Source organism: Pelophylax lessonae (genome assembly GCF_965119305.1).
Source record: "Pelophylax lessonae genome assembly, chromosome: 2".
Taxonomy (NCBI): Eukaryota; Metazoa; Chordata; class Amphibia; order Anura; family Ranidae; genus Pelophylax; species Pelophylax lessonae.
Window position 1 is genome coordinate 658,726,216 of NC_138769.1, and position 20,832 is coordinate 658,747,047.

General features: G+C 45.8%; 1 protein-coding gene across 1 annotated transcript in view; it reads left to right on the plus strand.

The window, feature by feature from the left end:
- KPNA3 (karyopherin subunit alpha 3) overlaps window positions 1–20,832 on the plus strand; it is a 128,885-nt gene that overhangs the window by 23,941 nt on the left and 84,112 nt on the right. The window contains exon 2 of the mRNA XM_082245243.1: window positions 18,607–18,651. Coding sequence (XP_082101369.1) covers window positions 18,607–18,651 — 45 coding nt within the window. The remainder of the gene's footprint in view (window positions 1–18,606; window positions 18,652–20,832) is intronic.

A 20,832-nucleotide genomic window follows, 5' to 3' on the forward strand; every position in this document is an offset into this window, starting at 1 on the left:
GTCTTCAAACTATGGCCCTCCAGTTCAGGAACTACATTTCCCATGAAGCCTAGTCGTGTCTGCAAATGTCAGTTTGTCAATGCCTCATGGGATGTGTAGTTCCGCAACAGCTGGAGGGCCGAAGTTTGAGGATCCCTGTCGTAAGGCGTCGGCATACCGAGACATTTTGGACAATTTCATGCTCCCAACTTTGTGGGATGGCTCCTTCCTGTTCCAACATGACTGCACACCAGTGCAGAAAGTAAAATTCATAAGGACCTGGATGAGTGAGTTTGGGGTGGAGGAACGTGACTGGTCTGCACACAGTTCTGACCTCAACCTGATGGAACACTTTTGGGATGAATTTTTTTATTTATGTTTTTATTAAAATTTGTTTCGACAATACATGAAATGGGGGGGGGGGGGGGGGAAACAACAAATAACAAGTAAAATCAGGTTTATACCTCTATACATCTGTGTCAAATACCAGCTTTACTGCACCTTAATAGTTCTTAAACCAAAGGGAAGAAAAAAAAAAGGCTCCAAGAGGGTCTCTCTTGTGATCTTTTGGGATGAATTAGAGCAGGGACTGTGAGCCAGGTCTTCACTCCACTCCAAAATCAGTGCCTGACCTCAAAAATGCGCTTCTGGAAGAATGGTCAAACATTCCCATAGACACTCCTAAATCTTGTGGACAGCCTTTCCAGAATAGTTGAAGCTGTTATAGCTGCAAATGGTGGCCAACTCAATATTGAACCCTATGGACTAAGACTGGGATGCCGTTAAAGTTCGTGTGTGTAAAGGCAGGTGTCCCAATACTTTTGACAATATAGCGTGTGCCAGTTGCACAATATACTAAAAAGTATCCTGTTCTTTGTATGGTTTCATTTGTGTGAAACGCCTGGCGATCCTGTCGGTCCCCCTGCTTTCCTATTTCAAACTGGATGGATGTGCTCGCGTGCCTAGCTGTGCTGGGAGTACAGCCTGCCTGTCCTCCAGTGATCACACTTCTGCTTACCTGCCCTCCTGCACAGTCATGTACTGGAAAGAGCAGTGTACTGCTGTTTCTCCATCCCCAGCTGAGAACAGATTACATATTCTTATTTTAAGTATTAACACAAATGTTTTGTGTTTCATTTCCATTTTAAACTGGGTTAATTTACAAGGATGAGAGTTCACATATTCTGTAGGCTGGCTGTAGACTGGTCTAAATTCTGACTGCTTAGCAGGGACCAGCAGAATTTAAATGTCTGTCCTTCCTGCTTGACAGAAGTCGATTGTGTTTGTCTTTTGCCAAAGAGATATGCTGGAAGACTTTTCCTGATCTGCAGTTGCTAATCAGTGTATTCTAACAGTGGCGGGTCCTTGTGTCATTCCTTCATTTGGATAAATGAAATAAGCTACCCATTGATTGCTGGCTTTAGAACTTGGGAAGATTTATTCCTGACTAGATCAAATGTTTTTACAAAGAATCATAAAATGCCATCTTTGGGTTAATGGCAGGTGATCTTACTAGGATTTGTATATACTTTCTGTGCAGGGTTTGTATTGGAATGCTGAATAAGTAAATGCTGCTAAACCTGCACATAATAAAACTGAAATCTTTCAGAACAATTCCAAATAAAATCCTAATCCTCGTCCCTCTACAGTCCCGCAGCCTGAGTGTGCAGTTTATTTTTCGGCTTCCTGGCCTTCTCCATTATATACTGCTGCTGCTGACTCAGTAAAATTTCGAATTTATACAGGCAATTAACTAATGTCCCAGATTACAATACTTCCTAGCAAAGAAATATCTAATTAGCTATATGCTACCTTTATGCATTCATCTGCTAATGCAGATCTATAGCATGACTTCACTTGGATTTGACACATCCCGTTAATAGGAGAAAAAACTGAGGTCACAGTGGAGTCAGCATGACCACAATATGCTCTCATACTAGATGTGAATCATGATAGTTTCGAGACTAATCTGTAAATAAGCTTCTAATTTTGTGAAGCCAAGGCGGAATTCTTTTGGATATGTATAAAATGCATTGCCATTCATTTAGAATTGCATCCCAATTCATACATTAGCTGCCGATGCAGCTGTGCTACAGCGCACTATAATGTATTGCAATGTGCTATTTTCCTGAAAAATGCTGCATGTATGATTTTTCTGGGATTATGGTGCATTTACACATGTGAATGCCCCCGACGCGAATTGCATGTGGAACTCCATGAGTTTCCAATGATTAGCTGTGGGATGCAGCCTCATTGAAAGCAATGGGAGTCTACTGATTAACCTAGCTAATTGCGGCCACTTGCTCATGCAACTTTGGATCACATGCGAGTGGCCGCAGTTAGCTGCGGGAGCCCGCAGCCTCCTCTTGCTTTTAGTGGGGCTACCTCCTGCAGCTGAACACTTGGAAAGCCCAGTTTTGAATAGAATAAATAAAATTTAGTGTGACCCCCCCCCCCCCTTCTCCCCTCCCCCCCTGTGAATGCATACACAGGTCCCACACACAAATGTCAGAATTGGCCTGGATGGGAACTGGTTAAACATGGCCAGAGGTGCCACGGACCTGTGTTAAAGACAACCTGTGCTGGGTGGGTGCATATGGATGCTTTCTTTGCTGACCTGTTAAAATTCTGGTTGCCTGGAGTAGCATATGCCTCATGTACACTGTCTGCAGCTAAATGTCCGTTTTTGCACTAGGTTTTTTTTTTTTCCCTGCCTCTAAATTCCCTTCTCTTAGCCTATGTGTCCGTGCACGCATAGGCATTTACAGGCAGAGCGCTTGGGGGTAGAAATCTGAACGCATTAAATTTGGTTTCAGGAGATAAGTGTTTGGGCAGAAAAAATGCCCAACTTGAGCATTCCTTCATTTCAACGGCCAGAATAAATTTAACCACTTAACGACCAGCCACGTAGATCTACGTCGGCTGACTTTGAGTGGTTATACCGGGATGATGCCTCTAGCTAGAGGCATCATCCCGGTACCGTTGTTTGAAGCAGACGGTCGGCTTTCCGTCGGTAACGATCGATGCGGCTCGGGAGCCGCTTGATCGTTACCCGGGGGGGCGGGAGGGGACGTCCCTCCCCTCCCGCCGCCTTCCGCTGCTTTGATCGGGGCTCCCGTCCCACCGGGAGCCCCGAACACCCAGCCGGCGCGTCCGCCGGCTGGATGGAGTCCCGATGAATGCCGGAAACGGCATCGATCGGGTCTCCGATGACGTAACCCGGAGGCGGCGTCCATGACGTCACATCTGGGTTACTGTGCTGCAAAAGGCGGCAGATTTGAAAAACGGCTGTATGCAAAAATGCCGTTTTCGGCGTTTAGCTTACAGGGAAGTGTAGTGGAGGGGTCTAGGGTCTTTTAGACCCTCGATCCCTCCTTAAAGTGTACCTGTCACACATATTGGTGTCACAAGGGATGTTTACATTGCTTGTGACAGCAATAAAAGTGATCAGATTTTTTTTTTTTTTAAACTGTAATAAAGTTAAAAAAAAAGAAAAAATAAATAGGAAAAAAAAAAAAATTTAGCCGTCACCGTTAGCTCGCGCACAAAAAAAAACGTATACGCAAGTCGAGCCGCAAATGAAATCGCTGTTCAAACCACACGTGAGGTATCACCGCGATCGCCAGAGCGTGGGCAATAATTAAAAAAAAAAGAGCTACACTCTAACTCTAAACTGGTAACCGTTAAATAAATTTAAAGCGTCGCAGATTGAGATCTCTATTGACCGTAGTTTGTCGCCATCCCACGGGAGGGCGCAATTTTAAACCGTAAGATGTTTGGTATCTATTTACTCGGCGTGACATCATCTTTCACAATATACAAAAAAAATGGGCTAACTTTACTGTTTAGTATTTTTTAAATGCAGTGAAATGTGATTTTTCAAATTTTTTCCAAAAAAATGGCGTTTTAAAGACCGCTGCGCAAATACCGCGTGACAAAAATTTTTGCAATGACCGACATTTTATTCTCCAGAGTCTTTGCTAAAAAAATATATATAATGTTTGGGGGTTCTAAGTAGTTTTCTAGGGAAAAAATACTGGTTTTAACTTGTGAACAAAAAGTGTCCGAAATAGGGCTGGGGGTAAAGTGGTTAATGTTCTGGTCAATTAAATAAATGTAAGGGCAAATGCTTGCTGAGTCTGAACGCGTTTGAAAACAATGCTGCTTTTCTCCTGTCAGGAGAAAGGCGTTAAGAATCCAGTGTACATGAGGCCTAACAGCATTGCTGCCACTGCATGCATGTGTATATATTTATAGTACTTGTCCTGTATACAGTTTTGCTTTGCTGAATAAATTAAGGAAGGGCTTTAAACCCTGTAAGTTTTTTTTTATTTTTGCCATTTTTGTCCCATTGGGAAGATTTCCCTTCACTTCCTGTCCTTTAGCCAAAAACGGCAAGTGAGAGGGAATCTCTTGGCACCCCCCCAGGTCACCAGAATGATTTGTCCCCACTGGAAGATTTCACGCTGTTTTTGACCCTGGTTTATACTGCTCTGCATAGGAGTAGGACTAGGCAGAAACAAATTTGACTATGCCCCTAGGGCAGGGCTTGACAAATTTGCCTGAAATCTAGGAGCCAGCTAAAAAAGTTAGGAGCCAGTTTTTTTTTTTTTTAAACTAACAACCAAGCTTTATTTAATAAAACTGATACTAAATTTACACATAAATACGACTAGAACCCCACTCTCCTATATAGCGCAATTGGATGGAAACAGACTGTCTGTCTCTTTCCATCCGATGCCATCTGATCGGATCCACGGGATGGATAGAAAATAGAACCACCATCCGTCTGTTTTTGGCGGGCAGGGTCAGATGGCGGCAGATTACTGCTCCATAGAGGAGACTGAACGGTCCGATCAGGTCTGCCTGAAAAACTGACAGGCGGACCTGATCAGACAGCCCGTGTGAAAGGGGCCTTTGGCTGTGGCACGGCGATGAGGAAAAAAAAAAAAAGATATATATATATATATATATATATATATATATATATATATATATATATATATATATATATATATATATATATATATATATATATATATATATATATATATATATATATATATATATATATATATATATATATATATATATTTTTTTTTTTTTAATAAGAATTGAAGAAAAAAAAAAAAACTTTTTTTATTTTTTTTTTTAATAATTAAAAAAAAAAGAAAAAATTATTATTTTTTTTACATTTAAAAAATAAATTAATAATAATAACCACACTCCCTGTCCACTTACCTTTAAGCAAAGGTAACTGGACAGAGAGATGAAGCCTTAAAAAACTTCCCTCTCTTCTCCTCTCTGGAAGGAGAAGAAAAGGCATTGAGAACATGCATTACTCCCGGCCACCACAAGAGGGCGCCAGTTCCCCTAGCTTCTCATCTCACAGAAGAAGGCCGAAAAGCCGGGGACTAAATTTCTGGACGGCGTGGAAGTCCGTGAACTCGAGGAGGAGGTGGGGGGCGCAAAAGGGACAGGACAGCTCAAGCAGGGCACCCCAGGCGCCAGGTCGCTAATTCTAGTCGCAAATGCGACCTGCCGCCCGGGATTTGTCGAGGCCTGCCCTAGGGGATATACTACTTGCTATAGGACTTCAGTTTTTTCTGCCTTGTCAGGAGTAAGGACCCGATTCCTTGCTGGGATCTCTGATCCTGGCATTTTTTCTCTTTGAAATTTTTTTTTTTCTGTTCCTCTGAGAACTACAATCAATAGCCAGATTAGGCGACGCACTGGATATCTTAGATCCTTATGGTCTTCCCAGTCTGGCTAGCAAGTGCGACCCAACTTTAGCTCCGCACTAGGTTGGCCACCACATAACCCCACTGGGTGGGGGATGGCCAGCAGGGGAAACACCTTGTGAGGACGCATAGCCCAGGTCATGACCTGAGTCGCAGTGTACCTCTTGTTTGCAGCACCCCTATTCCAAGATTATGTGGTGGACTGCCCGAGCAGGTGTATGAGTAGTCTATTCCCCCCCCCCCCCCCTCCTCCTCCTCCTCTGGGAAAATTTGGGGTGGACGCAGGCCCTTTCCTTTGGTAGGCCCCCCTGTGTCCTCCCTTCCTGCCTTGTTTGTCCCCCCCCCCCCCTGCCATTTCAAGCAGGGTTACCCTGCCATGCTTTTGGAGTTTACCATTGAAATCAATGCGGCAACTATTTTCTTGCAGTCTGTGGAGGAGTGCTGAGGCGATGGGCCTCTAGTGACAGTGATGGCGCTTCCTCCTTCTCTCTGATCGCCGCATGGCAAGCAGCTGGGCGCTCTGCATCGTTCCCTTAGTCGGTGGTGGTGAGTCCCTGCGGGTGTACAGCTCCTTTCTGCTATAGCAGTGCCGCTGGTGGGCTGGGACTTGTAGTACTACCACTGCGGTGATGAGGGTTTTTTTTATTGCAATTTTTTTCACATATTGCAGCCAGCCTCTGGGTTAACCATGGAGGCCCTGGAGCATGTCACCACCTGACCCACTCTCTGAAGCTGTGGAATCCTCTGGGTCTGTCTGGCCTTGCGGCCATGATGGCGGTCACTTGTGTCTAAAGCTGATATGGCCTTTCAAAAGCGGCCTAGATAGAAGCGCCCCTGCTTTCACCTGTCTCTTCTGCCTCCTCAGATTTTGAGGTGGATTTGGCTGCTGCAGACGCAGGTCAACCCACTGGGTCTGCCTCCATGCACCCTGAGTGCTCTGACAGCGAGGATGAATCCTCTTCCACTACAGAGGTGCATGAGAAGGCGCTTGTGGAGGCACTGATGGTATCAGTGCAGGAAACTTTTAAAATTGGAGGACACAGCTAATGCTGCATCGGTGCAGTTTCGTACCCGCAGAACATCTAAGGTGTCTAAGGTGTTCCCCTTTCCTGCCTATTTCGACGAGATTGTCGCAAGTCAGTGGGGATCCCCAAAATGCATGGCTGGGATACCTAAGCGTTTCGCTAGGAGGTTGCCCTTTTTGAAGAAACTGACAGTTCCACCGGTGGTGGATTCTCAGGTTTCCAGATTGAATAAAGTCATGCTTCTTCAGGGGAGGATTCCCCATCTTTTAAAGACCTTGTGGACAAGAGAATTGAGGCTCTGGTCTGGTACCTTACACCTTGGCAGGTTCATATTTGAGGCCGGTGTTTGCTGTCACCTTGGTGTCTCAGACCTTAACGAAATGAGCTAAACTTCTGCGCCAGGATTTGATACAGGGGTTGTAGTATATTTGTGATGCTTCCCTGGATACGGCCCCTTTAGCCTGCAGAGTCTGTTACAGCTGTGACCCTTCACCTTATGGTTTTGGCTGAAATACTAGTCTGTGGATCAAGCATCTAAAAAGGTGTTGACTGATCTCCCTTTTGTAGGAGATACCCTGTTTTGGAGCTTCCATGAAAGAAATCATTAAAGGTCTTATGGGAGGTAAGAGTTCTCTGTTTCCACAGGTTGCCAAGAGCAAAGAGCCTCATCGTAAACGTACTCCTTTCTTCTTGGCTCACAAATGGCCCTTTTGTCCCATGGGCTTGCATTACAAGGGACAAAAATCCACCTGTAACTTTGCGGAAGGTTCCAAGAGAGGCCCTGGGCTGGTTAGTCAAGTGGGTTCCACTGGTTAGGCAGACAAGCCCTCCTCTGCCTGAAGGGCACCTTCACTGATATCTGGGGTGGGTGGACGTCTTCGCTTCTTTCCAAACCCTTGGATCCCTTTCATTCAAGACAAGTGGGTCCGCAAGTTGATTTGGTCTGGTTACAAGATCAAGTTTCGGTTCTTCTCCTCCAACTTGCGTCTGTCCCCGGATTGGCTGCAGGGCGTTTACGGGGCAGTGCAGGATCTGCTATCACAGGGAGTAATTGTGCCGGTTCCAGAGTTGGAAGGTTTTCGGGGATTTTATTCAAATCTGTTTACTGTTCCCAGGAAAGAAGGCAAGGTCCGTCCGATCTTGGAACTCTAGGCCCTGAATCGCTTTGTGTGGATTCAGAAATTTCGGATGGAGTCCATTCGCACGTGGCATCTATTCTTTAAGGATTTTCTGGCCTCTATCGATATCAAGGACGCTTACCTTCATATCCCAATATGACGGGCACCAGCGTTTTCTTCGCTTTGCCTTGGGAGTGGAGCATTATCAATTTGTGGCGTTACTCTTTGGTCTCGCCTCAGCTCCTCTGGTGTTCACAAAAGTGTTGGCCCCGCTCAGGCAGAAGGGGATCGCAGTACTGGGGTACCTGGATGATCTCCTTCTGCAAGCAAAGTCTCCATCAGTCTTACAAGACGATCTGGACATCACTGTGCAAACTCTGCAAAAGTTCGGCTGGACGTTGAATTTTTTAGAAATCCGCTCTGACTCCGTCTAGCAACCTGGACTACCTGGGCCAGACTTTGGATTCAGCCTCAGCCAGGGTGTTTCTTCCGCAGGCAAAACTGCTGAAGTTGCAGCATGCGATTCAGCTCTTGTTGTCCAACCATCGGTCGTCTCTCAGGACTTGCATGCAAGTGCTGGGCTTGATGGTCTCCACTTTCGATGTGGTCCCGTTTGCTCAGTTTTAATACCAGGCTTCTACAAAAGGAGATTCTTGCCAAATGGGACAAGACTCCTCATCTCCAGACACTCTGATCCTGTTGACCCGGATTGCGAGGGGATCCTTGATTTGGTGGCTGCGTTCCTCGTCGCTTCGTCGGAAGTCCTTGCTCTTCCCTTTCTGCCCTGTACTGGACAGTGGTTTCCACAGATGCCAGCCTGCCCGGGTGGGGAGGTGTCTTGGGCCTGGAGATTCGAGGGATGAGACTTTGCCTTTCCCTGTGGATGGATTGTCTGCAGGGGTGCCCGATAAGGATTCAATCACAGTGCCACGGGCGTGGCATATGTCAATCATCAAGGGGGCACCAAAGTGCCCTGGTGGCCAGAGAAGTAGCCGGCATTCTAAGGTGGGCAGAACAATATGTTCCGGCCCTCTGCTGTGCACATTCCAGGAGTGGAAAATTGGCAGGCGGACTACCTCAGTCGACAGGCGTTGGAGCCGGGCGAATGGTCTCTTCACCCAGAAATGTTTCAGTAACTGTCTCCTGTGGGGGACTCCTGATGTGGACCTGTTGGCCTCTCGTATCAACGGTGGGGTTCTCCCTGTTCCTTTTCGGTGTCCCGTCTGCTGGAGTTTCTACAATGGGGTGTAGATCAGTGTTTGGCTCTGGGCACCATCAAGGGCCAGATTTCCACCTTGGCAATTTTCTCCAAGGACCGTTGGCTGCAAATTCCTTGGTTCATACCTTCGTCCAGGGGGTTCGTCACTTGGCTCCTCTGGTAGGGTCCCTGGTACCTCCGTGTGACCTCAATCTGGTACTGTCAGTTCTTCAAAGACCACCTTTTTGAAAATCTTCGTTAACTTCCTCTCCTTACTCTGTTACAGAAGGTGGCCTTTCTGGTGGCTATGACTTCTGCACGCAGGGTCTCGGAGCTAGCTGCATTGTCCTGTCAGTCACCTTACCTGGTGGTTCACAGGGACAAAGTGGTGCTGCTTCCTCCTAAGGTCATCTCGGGTTTCCACTGGAATGAAGACATTGTGTTGCCGCCTTTGTGTCCTAAGCCAAAAAATGCTAAAGAAATTGCTGCACATTCCCTGGATGTGGTTCAGGCAATCAGGGTGTACCTGGTGGTGACTGGGTCGATTCGGAAATCAGATTCTTTGTCCTTGCGCATGGATGTCATAAGGGGCAGGCGGCATCTGCTGCGACCATTTCCAAATGGATCAGGCAGATGGTGGTGCAGGCCTATTCCATTAAGGGTCAGGATCCTCCTTTCCCTGTTAAGGCGCATTTTACAAGGGCGCCTAGTGTCTCCTGGGCCTTCCATCAGGCATCAGTGGTCCAGGTGTGCAAGGCGGCCACATGTACATCTTTGCATACATTCAGAGTTTTACAAGGTGGATGCACTCGCATCTGTGGATGATGCGTTCGGCCGCAAAGTTTTGCAGGCATCTGTTGCAGAGGCTCCTGCCTCTTGAGGGTGTATTTTTTTTCTGGTGGTGAGCTCCAGTTGTTCCTAGTTGAGCTCCTGGGTGGCTATGTTTAGCCCTTTTGGGAATTGTGTATTGCTGTTTCCCACCCCTCTTGTTGACCCTGCTTTGGGATGTCCCAAGGGGTCACAGAAGATATGGAGCTGTGTCCTTCAAAGAACAAAAGAGAACTGGATTTTTGTCTTGCTGTAAAATCTTTTCTCTGATGTTTATTGATGGACACAGCACACCGCCCCTGAGTTGGGTTATGTATTCTTCTAACACTGCTTGTTACAAATTGAAGTCCTATAGCCGGAAGTGGGAAGAATACCCCCTAGGACTGCCCTAGGGGCGAAGTGAAATTTTGTTTCCGCCTAGCCCTACTCCTATGGAGAGCAGCATAACCCAAGGGTCAAAGAAGATATGGAGCTGCATCTGTCAATGAACTTCAGAGAAAAGGATTTTACACTAAGTCAAAACTCCAAGTTTTTTTCTTTTAGTTATACCTTAAATCATGGACGTGGTTTACATCAAGTTGATTTTTTTTTCCCCCTTTTTTCGGCGATTGCTAATACTGTACTTTCGGTCAAGTACTAGCCGATACTGAGTACTGATACTTTGTGAGTTGCGTCCTTACAAAATGAATGGGCACAAATCGCACTGCAAAGAATTGCATGCGATTTGAACAGGAATGCGGTGCAAATCCTGTCCGAATCACCTATGGCTTCCTGCACCGCTCCTTTGTGAACTCAAGCTTGTCATAGTGATTTTGAGCCCAAGTTCACCCAGGAGCTGTGAAGGAAACCTCCCTGCATGACTTCCAGCGGCTTGAGCCATCCACTGAACCCCAACCTCCCCCACCCAGTCCCATTGTATCAGATTGCCGCGATCCTCCGCTGTCGGAAGTTGAAAAAACAATTCACTGGAACAATCAGAAGCAGTCTAGCCTGCCAATCTGGTACGTTGGAACCGAGGGGAGGGGGGGTGGATGGCTCGAACCGCTGAAGATGCAGTGAACAAGGCCATGGGAGAGGCAGGAAGAGCCGCAGATGTCCAGTCTGGTCGGTGGAACCCATCATGCAGGGAGGTTTCCCCGCACTGCTCCTGTGTAAACTTGGCCTAAAATCACTGACAAGCCTGGATTCACAAAGGAGTGGTGGATGGGGGGGGACGACGACATAATGCGATACGGACAGGAAATTACACCACATTTATGCTCAAATCGCATGCAATTCTTTGCTGTGTGATGTGTGTCAATACATCTTATATGGGCGCTAATCGCATCGCAAAGTATCAGTTTTAGGTATTGGGAGCATTATCACAAGTAAAAGTATTCGTGAAAATACTCTGTATTGGCGCATCCCTACTTTTAGGCTGGGTTCACATCTAATTCGGCCACGGCTCGCAGCAGGGGTCTGGTGTCTTTTTCGGGGACGAATCTGCCCCCAATTTTTGCCTGAATTCAGACCTGAAAAGGAGAGAAAGAAGCACAGGACTCCTGTGAGGGGAAAATCCGCATTCAATTCGCATAAGTGTGAACCCAGCCTTAGACATTGTCATTCTTTTGTAAATTTAAAAATAAAAAAAAAAATGAATGGTTTCATGTTTACATCATGCTACAAAGGAAATCTCTCTGATCTCATTTGAAATGATTTGTCTCACGTATGTCTAAGTAATTAAAGTAACTTCTCAACCTCATGACGTTGGTACATAGAAGAAAAGTGATATGATTGCCTATTTATAGCACAGACAGCGATCTGTGGAGTCCTAATTATGGATTGCATACGGTTATTAGGTGCGAAAATAACTCTTCTTGCTAGGTGTACTTCCCGCAAATGTGTTATTTGGATCTGTCAGATTCCATATGGTGAGGTGTTTTTTTTTTTTTTTTTTCTGTTTGATTTATAGTGTAACTGTTTAATAAAACATACTTTTTAAAGCTGGCCATAGATGGATCGTTGAAAGGTTCAGCAGGGACTGGCTGAATTTCGATCCATCGATGACCGTTCCTGTTCAAAAGATGTCTATCTAGTAAGCTGGAAAATTTGTGGCCAATCTGCTGCAATACTGATCAGTGTATTCTGACAGTGAAGAATTCCTTCATCCTCCTTAACGTGTAGATAGATAGATATATATATATATATATTTATTCATTCTCTTATTCTGTATAGACTGCATTGCACAGATTCATGAAAATGTATTTTGTTTTGCAACAAATTGAGGATCCCCATCCTCCACTGGGTGTTTAGAGTAGGATCTAAGCTTGGATCTTCCCTGCTTACACCTGCTTAAAAGCCACACATTCTTTCCACAGTGCTACAGGTAAATTAAAATTTGGTTTAATTATTTCAAATTTTAATGGAGCTTAATGATTTTATGCATTGTTGTATAGTAAGTTCCTTACATGTGAACATTCAGCTTGTGAACTTTCAAAGATGCAGATGTGTTCGCATTTCTAATCATGTTAAGCTGTGTACACAGTGTGCGTTTCTTTTGTTTACTTTCAACCCAGCAGGCCGAATGAAAAATAACTGACCGATCACCGTACCAACACATTTGGTGCAGCAACTCCCTTGCCGTGCCTTTGTGTTCTGACAGGGGGACTTGGTCGCCTCACAGGCCGCTGTAGGTCGCCTTCCATAGGGAAGCTGCGGACCCGTTCTAATTGGAGCGACACAAATCGCTCCGACTTAGAAAAAGGGTCCGGAGCTTCTTTGGGGCGACCCAGCGACCTGCATAGACTTCAATGTTATGAAGTCCGTGCCGGCCGCTCCGAGGTCGCGGCGCGCTGCTCGCACCGCGACCTCGGAGGTCGCCCCTGGAAGTCGCATCGCGCCCCTATGTGAACGGGGCCTTAGTCTGCCAATAACAAAAGATCTCAGTGCAGGGTCTTTGGAAGATCTCACAACTATCCTGAAGTTCTTGTGATGAAATGTTTGAACAAGCCTTTTTTCCCTGCTGGGACCCTAGAGAGCAGTGTAGATCCATCAGGAGAAAACTTTGTGATTGTAAAGTCTTGTTTGTTGCGCAAAAAAAAGCTCCACTTCCCTCCTCCATGCAGTTGGTTTTGCTCAGGGCAGCCTGGATCCTCCTCTTCTTTGGTCCCTTGTTGCTGCTCCTCTACCCTCCCTCCTGTCGTGTGCCCGATGGGGGCACCCGAGCGGATCTGCAACTCCGTGTCTCCATTCAGACATGGCCCCGCCCCCCCCCCCTCTCCTGATTGGCTGCCACAGCTGTCAAAGTCAGTTATGCAATGCGCCATGGTTGTGTCCCAGCCAATCGTGACGGCTGAGGGAACAATGCTGGATAGAGATGGTGCCCAGGTAAGTATTAGGGGGTGCTGTGGCGGCAGCTAAAAACAAGGCATTTTTATCTTCATGTAAATAATGCATTAAGATAAAAAACCTTCTGACTTTACAACTCCTTTAAAGTAGAAAACATTTGGGTTGGAAGATTAGTGGGGTTTTTGTTTTCTTTCAAAACTTGTTCATGCATTGCAGTGTATTTTCGATGTGCATTACAGGGCCGCCTTTTTTTATATCTTTTAGATATATGCTCAAAATGACAGTATGTGCATATGACTTTTTTTTTTTTTTTTCTTCTAACTTGTTACATAAAAGCTCAACATGTGAATGGCTCTGAGGTATTCATCACCTGTACGATTATCTAAAACAATGTGGTTTTGGAGCCATATAGCTTAGGGCTGTGCATCTTCTCACGATTCGATGCGATTACGATTATTAGGGTCACGATTCAATACGATTCGATTCCGCGATGCATCACGATGCATCACGATTACTATGGGGACCCTTTTCTAAAGGGGATCTATGGGGACCCTGCTCTAAAGGGGGATCTATGGGGACCCTGCTCTAAAGGGGGATCTATGGGGACCCTGCTCTAAAGGGGGATCTATGGGCACCCTGCTCTAAAGGGGGATCTATGGGGACCCTGCTCTAAAGGGGGATCTATGGGGACCCTGCTCTAAAGGGGGATCTATGGGGACCCTGCTCTAAAGGAGGATCTATGGGGAGCCTGGGCCTGCCCTAAAGGGGATCCAGGGGAACTGAGCTCTAAAGGGGGATCTATGGGGACCCTGCTCTAAAGGGGATCTATGGGGAGCCTGGGCCTGCCCTAAAGGGGATCCAGGGGAACTGAGCTCTAAAGGGGGATCTATGGGGACCCTGCTCTAAAGGGGGAATCTATGGAATAGATCCCCTTTAGTGCAGGCAGGTCTCCTGTAGATCCCCCTTTAGTGCAGGCAAGGGCAGGTCTCCCGTAGATCCCCCTTTAGTGCAGGGAAGGGCAGGTCCCCCATAGATCCCCATTTAGTGCAGGCCCCCCCTTTAGCGCAGGCAGATCCCCCCATAGATCCCATTCCCCTTTAGAGCAGGCCAGGGTCCCCTACCAATAGAGCCCCCTTGGAGCAGGCCAGGGTCCCCCTTCCACAGACCCCCCCTTAGAGCAGGCCTGGCCTGCTCTAAGGGGATCTATATGGGGACCCTGGTGGTCCTGGCCTGCTCTAGGGGGATCGATGTGGGGAGGACCCCTGGCTTGGTGACTGGTCCCAACCAATAGACCCCCACAGAGCAGGCCAGGGTCCCGACTCCCAAGGGACCCCCTCCATTATAGATCCCCCATAGAAGAACACTGCAGCAGACCAGGGCCCAGCCCAGTCCCCCCCAGGGTGGATCCTCCATAAAGAACCCTTAAAACAGGCTAGGCCCCAGGGCCAGAGCAGGTCCCATCCCTTCCTGAGGTGGCCTACTGGCTACTGGCCCCCCCTCCCCCAAAGTTAAAACTTTAAAAACTTCTTCTGTTACTGTAAGTTGTCTCCCCTCAGTCTCTGGTCCCCTGGTCAGTCCGACTCCGGTCTCTCTCTCTCTCCACTGGTCCAGCTTAGGGCCCCCCAGCTGCCTGCAACAACACTGTTCTTCCAGTGACCACCGGAGTCTCACCGCCGCACCAATTCCACAGTCCACCCCCCAGCCAGCAGAGAGATAATCTCACTGGCCAGCAGGACTCGGGAGGCTGAGCGGGACTGTCTGCAGGGGGGAGCGGCGGGCGGCGACTCCGGCCGGCGAGGCAGTGTCAGTGAGCACATGATCATCTCTGGGAGTAAAAAAAAAAAAATCAATGATGGCAGGGCAGCGTGGCGGACCCGGCAAGAACCACTCACGGACACCAGTGTTTTTAAAGTGTTGCCAAGGGAACACTGGTTTTAGACTGCTGGTTTTGTCCAGCTAAATGGCACTAACAAACTGGATGGGATGGTTATAGCTAGTCTCATCATTGGGTTTTTTATTTTTTTTTTTTAAAGCTAATTTAAACTGGTATAGCTTATGGGCAAGCACCCACTCAGTTTTACATCTGTTGGGACCTTCCAGGGGATCAGCTATTTCATCTCGAGTTCCTGTCTTCCCTGTTAGAGGCCCCATGAGAAGCTCGTGGGGGATTGTCTGCTAGCATCTCTGAAGCTGAATATCCATTTTCAGTGGATGGATTTTTAAAAGCCGACATGTCAATCTGGTGTTTGTGGGCCTCCTGCAATCCTTGCACTCCTTCATTGCAGTCTCAGTGGTTTAAGAATTTTGATTGAATGAGGCTCAGCTCACAACCAGTTGATAAGTGCTATACTTCGCTACACAATTTTTTTTTTTTTTGTTTTATGCAGCTTTATTGGAAAATCAGATCCCGGAAAGCCCCTTCTCATTCTCCAAATAAAGTGTCAAGTAAAAACGCGAACACCGTTTTTGACAAGTCCTTATAGAAATGAAAAGGGGGGGGGGGGGGGGAGTTAATTTCATTTGCAATAAACGCCAGCCACCGAATCAAAAAGGTCCGCACCTGACTCTGAATGTCCACTCCGCCGCTAAACAAAGTGGCAGGGTCATCTGACATCAGTTGGTGACATCATTGACCGCGTCATGCTTGGTCGGAAGATATCACATGGGTTGGGGATATTGGATGACCTCCCCCCTTAGTTTAGATGGCAATAGTAGGCAGCAAATCTGTCTTCGGCGAGAGCCAGCACCAGGTGCAGACCTCCCCCCCCCCCCCCCCCTTTTTTTTTTTTTATTGTATGTAAATGAGGGCTTGAAATGGATATAAAGTAGGTGTTATCCCAGTTTGGCTGCAAAAGTAGAATGTTCTCATGGGTTTTTAGATGGGATTTAACCTGTGCTGGCAGACATTCCTTAGTATATCGTAGGCCCTGTCATTTACTTTTGTAGGGTATTGCAAGGGTCACATTTACATATGTGGAACCAAGTTTTATATGGTCATCAAGAGTTTTGTTAAAATATATTGCATTTAGAATATAAATATATTGCATTTAGAATATAGTGCGATTTGAAGCTGTGCATAAACAGGAAATGCATCCGAAGCAGCAGACTGCGTTTGGAATTCCTGTAGTGCCAATGAGAGCAGCGTGATCTTCCATACTGATCCTATTCAGAAACATTCCATGCAGCAGAGGCTGTCAGGCTACATGCCATAAGAAGAGTCTTTCGAGGTCTGTGATCAGCCCACAGGACAACCCTCACTTGTTTATTAAACACATCTGCTAATAAGGTGCTAATTTTCTTTTAATCTCTTGTCATGACGCCATGTTATATTTTGAAGATTTTAAAAGCCAGTCTTGCTTCAGAAATACATTATGACCTGGCATAGTCAGCAAAGTGCTGTGATCATTCTGTGAGCAAAAGCTATTTTTGTTCATTTGAATGTCATCTGTTTGTTTCTCAAAGGACATCATGATGCAAAATGAGTTATCACTTTAAAGACGCAGTACATCCAAGAGCAGTTTTGGGGGGGGGGGGGGGGAGCGGCCGGCCTGTGAGTATAGAACTATGGGAACTGCCATTGTCAACTTGTTCATAGATTCCAGGCTCTGGGTCTGCTATCCTAAGTGGTGATAGACATGAAATCAGCTGTGACCAATACACGTGAAGGGCAAAGTACTAGTCACCAGTATTGTCTGTGATCTACCTGCAGCTGTTGCTTTTTATTACTGACTTGCCATGCCTTGTTCTGCCATGTTCTTGTGAAGATGGTTATCTTGGTAGAAGCGCAGGTTGGCTAGCGCAGTGTTTCTCAACTCCGGTCATCAGGGCACACTTAACAGGCCAGATTTTAAGTATTACCTTGGGGAGATAGACTAGAATACTGCAATCACTGAGCAGCAAATATCGCCACCTGTGATGCATTTCAGTTTTCTTGCAAACCTGGCCTGTTAGTGTGCCCTGAGGACCGGAGTTAATCACTGCGCTAGTGGCTTTGAAACCAGGCCGAAAGATAAACTATTTCACAGAAGAAAAACCCTGATTTAATCTTAGTTTGTACCTCCCTTTTTTTTTTTTTTTTCAAAAATAAAAATTTAAAGGGATTTAACATCCGTAGATCTTTCCTATTGGATAGCACACCTTTTTATTTTGAGTTTAGGTTATTGGTAAGACTTTACTAATTTGTATACGTGTACAGGGCCAGTGACTTACTAGGTAGTGAAGACATGAGGATGAAATTACCAGAGCTAGAACTTTACCAGCCCACACGTAGGGGGTCTATTTTTGTAAAATATTTGTTGCATGAATGTCAAAAGCATTGTACATGTTTTTCCGAATGGATTAAAGAGGAAGTAAACCCTCCTCTGCAACTTTTACCTATAGGTAAGCCTATGATGAGGCTTACCTATAGGTACTGTAAATATCTCCTAAACATGTACCGTTTAGGAGATATTTACCTTACATGCAGCCAGTGACATCACTGGCGCATGCGCTCTAAAGGAACGGCCGCTGGTGCCGTTCCTTCAGAGCCCCGTGCCGTGACAATCGGCTCCGGCCAATCACATGGCCGGATGCCGCAATCCCGGAAGACGGGCGACTGGACATGTTGCCCGTCATACAGGTAAGCGGGCGGCACGGCGGGGGCTCGTTCTAAGGTAAGTATTTTATAATGAGCTAGTATGCGATGCATACTAGCTCATTATGGGTTTCTCTTTCAGGTTGAAAAAAAAAAAAATGTTAATGGGTTTACAACCTCTTTAATGCCTGTATTGTCAGAAAAACCTAGTGGCTAAATTGTGGTATAGTTTTCTCAGTAAAACTATACTGCATTTTTTGCCACTAGGAGGAGCTGACGAAACAGGCATTCATTTCTTAGAAAAAAAGACTGACATTTTGTGTCCCTTGACCTATGAAGATTTTAAGTGGCTGTAAACCTCAGAAATGAAATGAGGACAAAGCATATCTCTATACGAGCAGGGCCCTCTAGTTCCTCCTGTTTTGAACTGTATTGTAACTGTATTGTCTTCCTTCACATTGTAAAGCGATGCGCAAACTGTTGGCGCTATATAAAAACTTTATAATAATAATAATAATGTGTACTCAATTAAGAGCATGAAGTGTAATTTCTATCTGCTGCTTCTTTCCTCTCTGCATGTCACTTATGAAACGCGTGCAAAAAACTAAAATCTCTGACTTGGCCCTGGTTCGCTGTTGCGACCTGGCATGCGTCTTGAGTCGCGCAGGGAGGTCGGCTTCAAAGCCTTTCTAGTGTGAACCGTGCCTTAGATTGTCTGGCCTGGACATAAAATCTAATTTTAGTAATCTATGAAATATTCAGTTTGTGTCAATGTCTTGTTCAGTGGCTTCATATATATTTTATTTATTTTTTTTAGACTATGCGAAGACACAGAAATGAAGTGACCATCGAGCTGCGAAAGGTAACTTACAAGAACATACGCTACAATGAATGAGCTTGCAAATCCAATATCTTTTCTACCCTGTATATACATTGTCAGAATGGCAGACAGCAGCTTGAAATTGTGAGATTTGGCATCCTTAGTAGAAATAGCATTGCCACTAATATCTGATAGGGCTGAGCATAGTCATTTATAAGCAGTCTCTCATTGCGGTTAATTTAACCACTTAACGACCAGCCACGTAGATCTACGTCGGCTGACTTTGAGTGGTCATACCGGGATGATGCCTCTAGCTAGAGGCATCATCCCGGTACCGTTGTTTGAAGCCGACGGTAGGCTTTCCGTCGGTAACGATCGATGCGGCTCGGGAGCCGCTCGATCGTTACCCGGGGGGGGCGGGAGGGGACGTCCCCCCCCCCCTCCCGCCGCCTTCCGCGGCTTTGCTCGGGGCTCCCGTCCCACTGGGAGCCCCGAGCACCCAGCCCGCGCGTCCGCCGGCTGGATGGAGTCCCGATGAATGCCGGAAACGGCATTGATCGGGTCTCCGATGACGTAACCCGGAGGCATTTGCATACAGGGAAGTGGAGGGGTCTAGGGTCTTTTAGACCCTCGATCCCTCCATAAAGTGTACCTGTCACACATATTGGTGTCACAAGGGATGTTTACATTGCTTGTGACAGCAATAAAAGTGATCAGATTTTTTTTTTTTTTAAAAAAAACTGTAATAAAGTTAAGAAAAAAGAAATAGGAAAAAAAAAAAAAAATTTAGCCGTCACCGTTAGCTCGCGCACAAAAAAAAACGTATACACAAGTCGAGCCGCAAATGAAATCGCTGTTCAAACCACACATGTGAGGTATCGCCGCGTTCGCCAGAGCGTGGGCAATAATTTAAAAAAAGAGCTACACTCTAACTCTAAACTGGTAACCGTTAAATAAATTTAAAGCGTCGCAGATTGAGATCTCTATTGACCGTAGTTTGTTGCCATCCCACGGGGGGGCGCAATTTTAAACCGTAACATGTTTGGTATCTATTTACTCGGCGTGACATCATCTTTCACAATATACAAAAAAATGGGCTAACTTTACTGTTTAGTATTTTTTAAATGCAGTGAAATGTGATTTTTCAAATTTTTTCCAAAAAAATAGCGTTTTAAAGACTGCTGCGCAAATACCGCGTGACAAAAATTTTTGCAATGACCGACATTTTATTCTCCAGAGTCTTTGCTAAAAAAATATATATAATGTTTGGGGGTTCTAAGTAGTTTTCTAGGGAAAAAATACTGGTTTTAACTTGTGAACAAAAAGTGTCCGAAATAGGGCTGGGGGTAAAGTGGTTAAATATTTCGAGTCAAACATTGAGTACCTCTAGAAGAATGATATGGCCAATGGTAACCATTTTGCGTAGTGGGGACAGGTTGTAGAAAAAATTTGCGTCCTACATTTGCACCTAAAGTGCAGAAAATGCACTAGCTATGAACTTTACCATTTGAATTTAAGGCTTCAGGCACACTAGCACTTTTTTAAGCTAGAAGCTAAATCGTGTCCATGCACACTACTTTAGGCTGTTCGCAAAAAATGCTAATAAAATGGTAATGTTTCTAGAAGCTGAGACAAAAAAAGCTATTAGCATTTTTCATCCCAGATTTTTTTTTTTTACGGAAAGGTAGGGAAAAATAGATTAGTAGTTTACTGATCATTTTTGGCTTTATCAGTCAGCAAGTAAAGTAAGGGCTCATCTTGTTCACACAAAGTTGAGCAGTGCTGATCTGAATACCGTATTTATTGGCGTATAAGACGCACCTCACATTTAGAAGGGAAATTTTAGGAAAAAGCTTAAAATTTTGAATAAACAGCATTCAACTCAGAACTATTTTTTTTTTTAATCAAATGCAGTCTTACCTGTGCCCATGAATGCAGCCTAGCCAGCGCAAGTGTCCCCAATGCAGCCTAGCCAGCGCAAGTGTCCCCAATGCAGCCTAGCCAGCGTCCCGAATGCAGCCTCGCCAGCGCCATTACATTACATTACTTTTTTTTAAAAGCCGGGAAGCTCTGAGGCAGAGGGGGGCGGGGCGTACGAGGAGAAGCTAGTACGAGCCGCCGCTGTCATCTGACGTCCCGGCGGCTATGATAGACGTCACACGTCCTGTGTCCCAGCATTGGGCCACTGTGCTGTCTATCATAGGAGGCGGAACTTCCTATGAC